The 13,979-nt window shown below is 46.8% G+C and overlaps 1 protein-coding gene across 6 annotated transcripts in view; it reads right to left on the bottom strand.

Moving 5' to 3' along the window:
* Positions 1-13,979, bottom strand: part of RELT (RELT TNF receptor) — a 176,349-nt gene that overhangs the window by 77,283 nt on the left and 85,087 nt on the right. For all 6 annotated transcript variants that reach the window (XR_014967947.1, XM_085623313.1, XM_085623311.1 and 3 more), the window contains exon 2: positions 8,476-8,574. Coding sequence is in view for 4 of the 6 variants with exons in the window: in XM_085623313.1 (XP_085479439.1) it covers positions 8,476-8,529 (54 nt within the window). In the remaining 2 variants the exon portion in view is untranslated. The remainder of the gene's footprint in view (positions 1-8,475; positions 8,575-13,979) is intronic.

The following is a 13,979-nucleotide window of genomic DNA, read 5'->3' as shown; positions in this document are numbered from 1 at the left end:
AAGTAATGTAAATATAGACTTATGGGATTCTGCAGAAAACTACCAGTTAAAATAAGACAGCAGGAGCCAATTGCAAACACTAGGAAATCCCTGAATGACCTTAAATGACCTGTCATTCACACCAGTTACATGTATTATTTCTGAAGGAGTTTTGTAGGCTCTGGGGCTTGTGGTTACAGTGTTCCGAAGAGCTCCTTACAAGCATCTCTTCAACCATCGCCAGAGGACTCTTGCAACTCTGGTTTTCCAGGGAAAGAAAATGCAATAGAGGACTACCCAGAGTCCTTTGGCTGCAACTGGGGACTCCCACATTTCCTGTGATGTTCTTACCAGTAGAAGTATTACCTTCTCCAAAAGGGGTACACAACCACATAAACTATTTGTCAACATGTTTGTATTTTTCCTGTGTTTTGTCAATCGCCTTTACGATTTGTATTCACAGGTACATTGTTTCAGGGCTAGCTGCTCTTTTTCGATTCAAGGGAGCTGACGAATACATTCTTGTGTTTGCTAATTTAAGTCTTGTTAATGTAAATTGTCCATTTATTTTCTGAAAGTGGAGCTTTATGCTGAGCCTGAGACCAAAGACTAGGCAGAAGGTAAACTTTAAAGATGCTTCTTTCTGCCTGTATGTGATCAATTTGAATCTTTATTGATCCTAGCTTCTGGTTTAAGGTGACATCAGCTGCTGTTTTCTGGGTATTTGTATTTATTTACCACCACAGCATTTTCGAACAGAAATGCTGTAATGAGCACAATCGTATGTAAGGAGAGAAATCAGTTTCGGTACGGAAATAAGAGATGGCCGAGTGCCGTAAGGAAGGGATTGACGATGGCCTCCGCTATCCTCAGCCGCCAAAAGGGAGCCGGGTTCAGATCCCCCAGACCTGGAGAGGCCGAAACATGGTCCCTTGCAGGGTCTGGTATCTGCAGCGATTATATCACTAGCGCAGAGACACCTAGTGCAGGTATGTGTGCACTATTTAAGTGCAGTGAGTCGCGAGTAATACAATGATCGTACTATCATTGATGTTTACATACAGCGAGTATCTTACATATTTACAGCACGTAGCCTTGCACTGGCTTAGATCCGGACTATAGGAGTAGTCGGTCCCGGTTAGTGAAAGAGGGGGGCTCGTTCGTCACTTGAGGTGCATGAGAGATTTTAGGTTGGCCACACGCGTGGAGGGGGGTGGCGGCTCTTGGGTCAGAGCAGGGAAAGTGCCAATGAAGGAGAAAAACAGAAGCAAAGACCAGAACCTGGATGCTGGACAGGGTGGTCTCTTGGTTCTCAGGTGCTCGTCAGCAGAAGTCCTCACAGGCGGTAAATATAATTTTCTCTCTGGTCAACAGAATATCAGTGGATTTGCAAAAACAGGGGAGGAGTAAAGGTGCCAGACCTTTGATAGAAATCTCCGATTCACACACCTAGACGTGATGTGCAGAGGATTGTCCTGTCCTATGGACGAGTGACCCTGTATCTGCCGCTCCGCACGCATGACAAGGCTGGAAGCAAACCGCGTCCTCCTCTTTGTTCGGTCAATGCTGATGCATCAGTTCCCACAGTGTTGGGAAAGAGGCACATCAACAAGCATTTCTACAGCTTATCGTGCCCAGGGGCAGAGCCTGTGAATAAATGCAGTCTCTAAATCCTGGGTGCAGCGAAAAGATGACTCACAGACTAATCTAGAGGTGTGCATGAGCTGCAAGCAAGCAGTGTCAACCACAAGTTATTCAGGAAGAAGAAAAAATGCCACCTAGTTATTTTTACTCCACATTCACACCAGAGACACCGCAGTGAAAGCAAATAACACAAGTCTTATTTTTGCTCCTCTTTCTGACATTACTGTGTTTTAATTTTACGAATCTGAGTACATAGGATTGTGGGTATGGAAGGCTTTGTTTACCACAGGCACCATCTAGGATGAGGCTCGAGTTGGTGGGGGGAGGGTTTGAAGCATGTTTGGCTAAATTATGGAGAAAGAAAAGTTAAATTATGAGGTGTAATACGGCACATTTTTTGACGGCATTAGTGCATTATTTTGGCTTTTCTTCACAAATGAACAGTGCCTGAGCAAAGGTTCACCCTCGCTAGTAACAATTACAATTTTTGTTAACGGCCTTGCACTGCTAGGCAAACCTGGCAACTCATTTTAGTAACTTTTGATCAGTTTGGGCAATGAACAATTTCTTTGATACAATCTGTAAATTATGCAGCAGATAATGGATGATGTGGCAAATGCGCCAAATCCATAATTATACGGAAAACGTCATGGCTGCAGAAACTCATAATTCCTGTGGCCCTGATGGCGGGTAATCAGTAAGGAATGAAAGTCGCACCTATTGATCAATGGTGCTTGGTTATTTTTTTTTGGGGGGGGGGAGCCATGAATTGTTTGGCCTGACAGCCTTTTTGTGCTGGTTTTTGAAAACATGGATGTTTTTATCTATTGGCAAAAGGCGCAGGAGTTTGGAGTCAGGAAAGACCCAAGGCAAATCCAGACTCACCCCTTTGATACACTCTCAATTTGCTTATGCAGTGAAAACATAGGTTATTTCGCCATACTGGAAACAGGTTTTCATCCAAACTCTATGTGAGATATGTTAGGAAAGCACTCTGGCAACTGGATCACGGGTAGGGTTCAACAAACAGGATCTCAGAAAGAAAACAGATTGGTCAGATGTTCAGACTGTGACTGGGCAGTTCCTAGAAGGAATTATGAGCCTGAATTAGATCTTGGCAGACAGGTTACTTTGTCGCAACGGTGACGGATATCCCATAGGCTGAAATATAAATCCTATGGGATATAATGGGATTTGTATTTCGGGGAACGGGATACCTGGACAAGGTGAGTCAGAGAAACAGCCTAAAGACTGAGTAGCGAGAGACAAGGGGATATTTCGAGAGCTGTACTGTTTACTCCTTCCGTTGCGTGTTAATATGGCCACCTGAAATGGGCACTAGACTTTAGACAGGGGTCTTTCTACCCCTTTAGGTTTGCCAAGCAGTGAAATGACCAGCACTCAGCGAGGGACTAGGAACATAGCATATTGGTTGTTGTGAAGTTTCACGCAGGCACAAGGCTGTCTGCTGGTCTTAGTGGAGGGCACACTATCAAGAAGATATGTCACGAGACCTCGGTAGAGGGCACCATGAGGGAACAGGTAAAGTATCTAATGCCTCATCTTGAGAAGCGGACTGGAGGTGTGGCTAGAAGTACTTGGGCTGAAATTCAACGACCTGGTGCGGGAGCTGGTCAAGGAGAGTTTGCTGGAAATTAAAGAGAGCGAGAGAGAAACTGGAGTCTTTCTACATTACTGTTACCACAATGCAAAAATACGGGTCCATCTGAGGTTGGCATACTTGCACCCAGGCAAGAATGTGCATGAGCTTTGAAATACGAGCGTAATGAGACAGCCAGCATCTAGCTCCTAGGAGTAACTCACCACAGGTGCAAAGCTCTGAAGAACTGGCCTGGGCAGTAAATTCCGTTCCACTCACGGAATTTGGGTAATTTTGCGTTCCGCGGAGAACACGGAATTAACCAAAATTCTGCGTTCCGCGGCTGCGTGGAATTTTTTGCTTGTTCGCATTCTCAAAATGCGTGTTCACGAGATATTTTCCCCCCGAGCACGCAAACAGCGTTTGCAAATAGGAAAAAGCATTGCGAACAAGCAATTCCACACATTTGCGGGATTTCTGCGTGCTTGCTGAGATTTTTTACTGTTTCACGGAGCTTTGCATAGCAGGACTACGCAAATTCCACCCACCCCTATTCTCCACAAATAAATACTGGACGGTCCCATGGACACTGGCAAACACCTGTCCCCAGGAGGACTGAGAGAACTGAGGATTCTCAGGCAGTTTGACCCTGAAAGTAGCCCCGAGGGAGCGGAACACAACTACTAGTAATGAAAACTCTGAAGTGCAAGTCAGTGTTGAAGGCTGTATCGGAGCTTCATTGGCTCCCTGTGAGGAAGAGAGGGATGTTAAGGCCTTGTGCATGGCACACAAGACCTTCCATGGTGATGGCCCAGCATACCTGAGAAAAAAATTCTTGGTACCCCCAGAAGAGCTTTGCGCCCGGAAAATTCTAAGACAGTTAATGTCTCCAAAATCAGAAGAAAGAATTGAGGTGGAAGGAGCTTTATCCATATTCCATCCCAACTCTGGAATAAGTTAGAGGTCCGTCCAATCTATTCAGTTTTAGGAAACACCTTAAAACATGGCTATTTTCTCAAACACTCCAGTACTTATAGTTCTTATTCGTCCTATACACTGTAGCTCAACTTACCCCATTACTCAACGTTTTAGATATCGCGCCAAGACGCCACTGGCATTTGCGCTATATAAATTATTTCAATATCAATTTTCTTCTAGGCCCATAAGTCGGTTTCATGCTGCAGACACAAAAAGCTCCTGAGTACACAGAAGTCTGGGAATATTTAATCACTTCTTCTGTAGAGCTGCATATGAAATGAATCACATTTCAGCCAATATATTTGGTTAATGTTGCACTAAAATGGAACCTTTCTCCCCATTCTTTCACAAGTGTTCTAGCAGGGAATGTCCTCCGACACGCCTCTTGTGCTTGCAGGGTGCACGGTGGGGCATTCTCCGGGGCTTGCAGGACTGCTTCAGCTCCCAGCCTAACCCTGACGGAATGAAATCCACTCCAACGTGAAAGGAAACTCTCTCTGTCTGTGCCCCTGTCCTGGGACCACATCCGTGGGCCACAAAACCACAAAGCCAGAAAAACGACAAAAGAGTGGCCGACTGTCAGACAACACACCTACTCACGAGCAGCCCTGATTGGCTGGTTTGTTCTCAGCTCAGGTCTCCAGGGCAGTCGGTCCATACTTTACCATGCATTTCGCAGAGGGCGGTATCAGGTGTTCACAAAAGAGAGTGTCACCCAAGCCTGTGCCAGTGAAGGTCACACCTGTTGAGTTTCCTTCCAAGTCAGCAGACAACAAAGACCTGGTGCACCAGAGGCAAAAATCGTTGCACTTATAAAAAGAAACATGACCTTTCCTTTCTCTGGGAGTAGGGATCCGGTAGTGACTTCCAGGACACTGCGCCCGCGGTGGGAGGGCCCCCTGGCCTCGGAGGCGAGAAGCTGTTAGAGCGGGGTGTCCAGCTTCAAACCCACTGAACCGCCATGTGCCACAGACCACCACACTACTTCCTGTGGGGGAAGACTCCTCAAAAAAGATGGCGTGCAGCAGTGCTTAATTTGACCCGGTGGTTTGCCAGAACCGCGATTATGGCACGGTGACGCTGTCTGGCTAATGTAGGTATGAGGACATCAACAGCCATTTATTAGTCCAATTTACATTCACAATGACTAATACCTGCCTGCCACGGCATTCTTATAACTTTGGCGGCCTGGACTAGTATGAATTGTCACACTTGTAGGGGTGCGACGGTTTAATAGTTGTGTTGTTACTATCATTGGCAGCGCTTGCAGGGTACGGGTGATGCAAGCTGCAGTGGCCTCCCGACCAGAGCCCCGGCACTTATTATTTTACAAATTAAGCACTGGCCTGCCCTCCTTGGGCAGTGCAGGCCCTCCCCAGCAAGATGGACCGCTTTGTGCAATCTTCGCCTGTTGCCTGGAAATGTTGGGTGGGGCTTAGAACTCACGCTTGTGATGATATAGGTGTGGAGGAAATGTTCCGGAGAATTTCGAAATATACAACATTCCCCTGTTCCTTTTTCGGCCACACAAGCTGAACCACAGCAAGAAAGCCCAACACAGTTCATTTCATGAGCATAGGCCTGCGTGAACTCGTGCAATCTCCTTTGTGGAAATTACACGAAATTCCTAAAAAATGACAATTAAAGTCGATTTAGAGTTTTTCACTATTTTTTTGTGCGAGTTCTTTGCGCGCATAAAGAGTGCAAAATTACACGTGTTCACATTGTTTCCGTGCTACTACAATAGGATTAAAACCCAAAAAACATCTTAATTAGGGCTCCCGGTTATATTTCACATTTCCATCTGTATTTATCCATATTTATATTTCCCTAATTTTATCTGTATTTATCCATATTTATTTTGGGTTTTGCGACAAAATGAAGGTGAGACAAGTATATTTCTACATTTATTTATCCGATAAGTATGCTCAAAATGGCTAAACGCATGCCTGGTCTCAGTGATATAAACACACTCAGATGATAAAATATGCACTTATAAGAAAACATGCACATGTTAGTATCAAGGTTGTGTGCATCTGCTGAGGTTTAAGATTCTTTATAAGAATTCCTTTATTTTGTTAACCCCACCCTTATCTTTCAGTCCGCACAGCTATTGGCCTGACAGTTGTGATTGACAGTATTTACAATCACTGAAAAATCAACCCAATTTCCGTTTTTGTGCACTTTTACAAATAATGACACAAAGGAAAATACATTGATTTCTGTTTGTATCAATCTGTAAAAATCAGTAATAACAGAATACAGGGAGCCTTAATTTTAATTAAGCGACTGGCATTACAGCTTGATCTTGAGCATTTTGTGTAACAAGCGTAACATGACATGCCAGAAATTAAGCAAGAACTGCTGGTGTAAACTGAATTTTCCAAGGGCCTAAATGTTAGGAGTCAGGCAATGGTAATGGTAATAGCATTACAGTAAATACATGGCCTGAACACGTGATATTGTTCTTGGGAGCATCTTTCCCGACAGGGAAGCCTGTGTGCAGCTCCTGCCTACAGGATCCTCCTGGTGGTCCACAGGCGCGTTCTACGCACAGGAAGCGAACCCCTGCTGGGGAGCTAGCTTTGCTGCACGGAACCTCAGTGTAATTAACTGAATGCAAGTACCATTAAGGTTGTCCGGCCCTCTGACAATGATCAACAGTAGCACAAAAATGACCTAAGCGAGGAATTATGCACCGCAGGTTTTGTGCATTCAGCTCTTTTTAAATACGAGGCACGCAGGCGCATGACCAGCGAAACAGGTGTCATTGCCCAAGTTTTGTATCTGCTCACTGCATTTTGTAAAATAAAAAAAAATTGCGCCCCAAAGCCCTTCCCATCTAGGGATGAGTTTCAGCACCCATGCAGGATGCGACTGAACCCGAATGCCGAGACGAATCAGGAGCCCCCCTCCCCCCATCAGCGCCTTGAGACCCTCATGGGTTAGTAGCCGTGCTTTATAAAGCCCTGATTGATTGACTGATTGAGGATAGGAGCTCAACAGCCAGGTGACAGTTTCGGTGGGGAGGCGGAAACTTCTCGGTGGCCGCGTCCAAGTTATGGAACATCCTCCCCATGGCCATCCCCTGGCCTCAGGCCCATGCCCCTTCCCATGAGGCCTTAAACCTGGCTCTTTACTCTCTAATGGAGGGATGGGTCCTGTTTTCCGCTCTTTCCTCCTTCTGTGGGTGTAACCCTATTAGCGCATAGACACCTCCGGGCAGTTGTTAGCGCGTTTATACATTTTTTTCATTCTGTTTCATATTGTGTCAAGAGGACGATGGGGAACCCGTAGGCAGGCCCACTTCGCTCCTTTCGTTGCTTGAGATCCTGTCACTGATCCTGGAGCAGGGATGCCAGGCTGCCCATACCACCCCACGGAGCCGCGAACATTTTAATCTATGTTACTAGAATGATATCTACTCCTTGGTGCCAGGGCCCAATCGAATGCACAGGACTGCGTCAAGGCTGCAGACATCCATCCCCACAAACGGAGACACTGGGACTCTCCCCCAGAAAGTGGTATTTTTAATGACATGGTATTTAGTGGTTTTCATAATTTATCGACGTTTTCCGATATTCTTAATAGGAAAGTCCAAATAAAGCAACTTGAAACTGGACATTTAACTAAGACCATGCCTTGCAATGGCCAAAAAAAGTGGAAAATTCACCAGGCACCATTTTTCCTGCCTACGGCTTGAGCAATGACACCTGTTTCGGTCACACTATGACTTTTAGTACTACTACTACTACTACCAATCATAATACCAACAATAATATCCATTTTCATAGCATCTGCTACAAACTGGACTGCTTCTTGGCGCTTACTGCTAGTTTTCAGTAATTCAGCTCACTAGATCTCCGGTCATACACCTCAGAAGGACAAACGACTAACTGGAACCTGCTGAGATGTAAACCACCGGTCACCCCCGGGCTGTACACAGGAGTGTGGCATGGCCTCCAAACCCACTGAGCTATCGCCAGTTTACACATCTCTTACTCTTTTCTGTGCAAACCCACTAGCTAGTGATAGGGCAAGCAGTAAGCGCTCTTATTGGTCAGATTACAAAAGGCAAGCAGTAAGCGCTCTTATTGGTCAGATTACAAAAACTCTTGTAAAAGGTCTCAAACGATTCAATATCAGCTTGGCAGTGCTTGGCTATGCCCAGCAGGCTCTGCACATATCTCTGAGCAGCAGTTGCACAACCCACTGAACTATCCTACCAAGGTTCCCTCAGAGCCTCAGCTTTGAAAGCGACAACTCATACTCACAGTGACAAGCAGAGCCAGCGCCATCCGCAGGCCGGAGTCATGACTCATCGCCATTTTGGAAAGTCTTTTCACACCAGACAGGTTTCTTTACAGGTGAGTCTGCAGAGAAGACAAAGAAAGAAAAGTATGAGTCAGCGCAAAGTTTCATGCAGTGTATAAATAGGAGACAATGCTCTACGTCACGTAGCAAACTGGTTTTCAACCGTCTATGGTACCTTCATCAGAGCCACTGGAATAATGCGATTTCGCTGCCACAGATTTTTGTACATAATAATGATTTGCCATGTTTGTCACATAATCCATCATCTGCCACATAATCTGCTGTTGTTTCTAGCTCAGTCGGAGTAAAAGTTACTAAAAACGTGGCGATGTGGCTTTACTCGCAGTTCAAGGCCCTTTGTAAAGGTTAACTGGTCATCTTTTGGCTGCATTTCGTCTGCATTTGGTTGTTAAACTGGTACAAGTGAGGTGAAATCTTTTCCCAGACGTGTAAAAATAACAAAGTAAAAAAGTAATAGTACCAAAAAATCTGCCGCATTATTAGCCTTTTCTTGCTGCATTTTTAGTCAACACTGCCACACACGTTGGTGCTCCCTTGCCGCATAATTCCAGTGGCCATCAGTAGAGTATTAGTGAACAGCAGCCCTTTCATTCTTCATGTAAAGATTCGATAGCATAACCTGGGCCACCCCACAACTGTAGAAAACTCTTTCCGAGCAAAGATGGAAGCCTCAAAGAAGAGGCTGGCATGGCTGCATGGCGGTTCAGTAGCACCCTGGCCAGCAAGGGCCAAATCGGAAAAGCAACAAGCCACAAGTCAGTGTTACATCAGTGGCACCTGCACCAGACCCAAGCACTGACTCAGAGGAGTTATGGATCTAACCGCGCTCCTTTTCATGCCACAAGCAGGACAGGGGCAGCACTTCCGGAGAACCCCACAAGACCTTATGCACAACACTGACACTTCCCAGGGAGGACACACTACACACCTGCTCTCCACCAGCCATGTCTACAACCTGCAGCTTAAAGCAAACTCTGACAAGGCAACCACACTTGCAAACAATCCATTCAATGCAACCATTCACACACACACACTGACTTGCACTATGCCGGATGAAGCAACCACCCACCCTAGCTCTGGCTTGCACCACACTGGACACTGCCGCCATTCACCTGAGATCTAATGTCCACCATACCCGGGCGATGCCTAGAAGGCGCGACAGAGCCACACGACTAGCAGCAAAGCTCAATACCGATCCCAGTAGCAAAACCAATGACTTCAGTCCTAAGAGGGGGTTTGCTTTGACCGGTTGCATCTAACGGAGCTACCAGTTTTAAGGCTAAGTGGAGTTTAACACTCAACAGCAGTCAGGGTCCACAACACACCATGTAGTCAGATCACGAATCATGAGCTTAAATGTACTTCATTATTTGCAATTTGATTGAGAAAATGTTGCAGTAAACAGGTTTAAAATAAATTAAAAAATCCATGGGGAACAAACTAGATATGTGTCTATAAAGGGCTTGGTTCAATCACTTCAAAGACTTGTGGTGCAATGCCTGACGCCTTGCAAATCAGGCAAGCGGACTACGAGAGGGGCTCTATCGGAAACAGTGCCCCGGGGCGGTCCGCAGCATGGACTCCCAACGAGATCGCGAACTACTACAATATGGTGACGTAGCACGAGAGACCGAGATGGGGACTGGTGCGACATCTGCATTGGGCATCACTAATGATTTGTGGAGGGTGGGCAGAAAGACACGGTGTAGGTTTGTGTGTCCTAACTGTTCACAGGATTTTCCATTACAATGTTCTGTCATGAATGCAGGCCGGCTTGGCCCTGATATGAGGCAAAAACACAAAAAAATGTGTTAGGGAAAAAAAGTGACCTGGGGTGCAACAGATGTGTGCACCAATTTTCTGCACTGTCGTGGGTGGCACTTTGGTGTTAGAGAAAGAGCCCGCAGAGCTGGCACAACATAAGCGTTGGCACAATCTCAAAGCGAGGTTCCCTCATTTGCATGGGGGCGGGAACACTTTGCTTCTGCGCCTGCGCTGTATCAGATGCAGGCCAGAGGTGACTGAGCTGCTAAGAGGCACGCAGGGGTGGAGCAGTGAGTGCGCCAGCCTGAGGGCACTCTTTAAAATGAGGAAAAGGAGTGAATGGAGCCCGAGGCATCAATCAGCGGGTGGGTGAAGACATTCACTGCATACACCAGGGGTGCATTGCCAGGAGGGGTGCGACAACCACTGTTACATCCCTAGGTCATAGGGATTGTGAAAAATCCAAGCGTCTCACAAACAAGTGTGGCAAATGTATTCAGCAGAGGGCTAAGGGGGTAGCATGGAGCAGGATTTTTGAGTAATTGTCGCATATATATTACTAAAGCATGGTGTGGTAGCGCATTGTTGTTTATAGACAGCACAGCTTCCTTTGAAATTTCCACTAAATTTGCAGAGACATGCAGTTTTACTGCTAAAAAACTATATAGAAACACAAACCACAAGGTGTGGAAACTGGGTTTCAGTAAATATTGTTTCCACATCACCAAATAAAGTGTCTTTGTTTGTTTTGATCCTATTAAAATCTTTCTCATCATACTTCAGACTTACAAAAAATGTGATTCATTTGTCCTTTCCCAACTGCGGATATATTCTGAAATATATGAACATTTGATTTACATACATTTAAAACTTGTTGTGTTGCAAAAGAAATTGCAGCCTACATCCTTTCCTTTCCACACTTCCTGTACCAGTGCAAGATTGTCACACAGTTCACTTTACAAATTCCTCCCACTTTGTAGTCAGAAAACGAAAAGTAAACACCAATTTGACATTTGACCTGTCTTTGAACACACAGCAAATGTGAGCAGCCAAAAGGCAAAATTAAAAGGCATATTTAATACTCATTCACCTTCTGAACTCCAGCATGTTTATTTTGGGGGTGCCGCAGCACCCCCCCCCCCCACTCCCCTGCTTCAAGCACCTGTGGCATCCACCTGCAGGGATATCACCGCCCCCCCTTCAAACGCACGCAGATTGCCACCTGCAGTGCTGGCGGCTTCAAACAGAGGGTGCACTATTCAGGAATGCTGCACAGCCTTTCCTGTACTAGAGTGCACAATCCCATCTGTGCCTGGCGCATCCTTTAAAGGTGTGCTGCACCTGTCCATCAACTCTTGTTTTTGCATTTGTCACCCCGAGTGGGACGGGTATGCCCAGACGTGGGTCCCGTGCTCTCCATGCCACTGGAGTCAAGCTATCCTGGCTCAAGAGGGCCCCGAAACTGGTCCTGGGATGATTGTTTCCAGTCCAGGGAGGACCTGGCTTGGCAGTTCGGGCTGGACTGCTCCCATTGGGCGCAGGGTCAAGACTGATTTGCATATGGCTGGGTCCAAACTGGAATGGCATGGTGAGCAAAAAAACGATGGATTTAGGCCCAGATCTCTGTACTGGGGTGAATGTATGACATTGTTCTGCATTCTGTCCATCAACTGTTGTTTTTGCACCGTAGACCTGGGCAGGCGCCCGGGCTTCGCACACAGTGCGCACCGCAGACTTGGGCAGGCGCCCGGGCTCCGCACACGGCAGACCTGGGCAGGCGCCCGGGCGTCGCACACGGTGCGCACCGCAGACCTGGGCAGGCCCTGCACAAGGTGTGATGCTTCAGCCCACTCTGCGGCTGCTGTGGTCGCCTGCGTCTTGCAGTCTCCTTCACAGCCCTGAATCTCGACCCCTGGACCGCTAACCGCTCTCAGAAGGAGGCCAGTCTCCGCAACCATTCGCCTACCCCGGAAGAGGAAGGTTAGCTTGATCCCAGGCCGGCTGATGCGACACCGAGCTCGCCTGCCTTGTGCTCGTAGGCAAAATCTAATTATGAGACATAGGCGGGTACACGGTGCGCGGCACACGTGTGCGCTGGGACTCAGCAGCAAAGAACATCCCTCGCTGTGTCTTTCCTGAACCGAGTGCCTGGTGAAGGCGCTGGGCCTGAAATCAGCAGCCGGGCAGGGTTCGGCCGGCCCTTTCCCGGGGAGGGGATGCTGCAGAGATCTCTCTGCTGCAGGTCCCAGCGCTGGAGAAGGCACCGCCCTGGCTCAGTGCTACGCGCGCCTGGAAGTCCTTCACCTGCTCCTCACCCGGGGTTACCAGAATCCTCCAATAGCAGCAGTGGGGAAGGTTGCAGCCCCTCCTCAGAGGGGTTAAAGGCCACAGCAGCAAAGCCACTCAGGTTTGAAATATGACAATAACACCAAGGGCTGCGCAGAGCCTTTCTGCCACATCTGAGGAATTATTTGGAAAATGTTGCAACTTCTGGAAGATTGCAAATTGTACTCTTTTCCACATTTATGTGACAATCATGACTTTTACGACTATATGTAGCGAATATATCCTTATTAAACCCCAAGAAAATGGTTCAGCATGAGGGTCACGTTACAGAAATCAGTTACGTCCTCAGTACGTTTCCTGTTATTTGGGGATGAAATACCACACCCACTGAATACAGATACTGTTAGCTGCAGTATTATCGCACCTTTCCGAGATCTGCATCCCGTAATTAAAGTACCCTATAATGTCCAAGGCCACTGGAATCATGCAGCAGGGGAAAAACAATTATGAGGCAGAGTTGACTAAATTATGCGGCAAGAAAAGACACATTATATGGCATAATGCTGCACATTTTTTGATAATATTACCAGGGCTCGAGTTGGGAGTACACGGCTTCCCCCCACTCTTTTCACAGGGTGGACGCCGTCCCCCCCCTGCCAAGAAGTTGGGCCCCACAGAAATATGCTGAACTTGTCCGAGTGTAATTTTCAGACACCGGGACAGCTCAGCAGCACCTGCACGTCGCCTGCTTTCCATTCCCAGCAGCAACGTGCAGGCAGGGAAGGGAGCCTATTTTCACCTCCAGCTGGGCCGAAGTTAAGGGGCCATCCGACCTCCTATTGTTTGTATGGGCTGACTGGGGGGCCGCCTGGAACCTTACACTTGAATGTAAATACCACAGAGGGAAACAAAGGCACACAGCTTGCCTTCTCTTCACAGGTACAGCATGCTTGTCTTTGTTCTGTCCCTGTATATAAATGCAGACACTAAGACTGTCACATGGGTTAGTCTGTCCCTGTATTTACACAAATAATTTAAATAGCACTATTGTATTTCTTTTATAGCGCTACATCGTGACGTCATGAGTTCATTTGCATATTGTCGTAGTTGCTCAGTCCCCCTACTTCTTTTTATAGGACTTGAGCCCTGAATATTACCTCAATATTTATACAGTTTTTATACATGTGATCACTGTCTTGGGGCAGGTTTCACCTCATAAGTACCTGTTTGAAACCCAAATACCGCAATAAGCAACAGAAAGGTGACCAGTCGACCTCTGCAAAGGGCGGCCTTCCACCACGCGCAGCAACACTTGTGACTGCGATGAAGCAAGAGTAGACATGGTGCGAACAAAGAGCACCCCTACTCTCTGTTTATTGCCCTTACTATTAGC

This window comes from Triturus cristatus, chromosome 8 (genome assembly GCF_964204655.1).
Source record: "Triturus cristatus chromosome 8, aTriCri1.1, whole genome shotgun sequence".
Lineage (NCBI taxonomy): Eukaryota > Metazoa > Chordata > Amphibia > Caudata > Salamandridae > Triturus > Triturus cristatus.
This window is presented reverse-complemented; position numbering and strand designations above follow the sequence as displayed.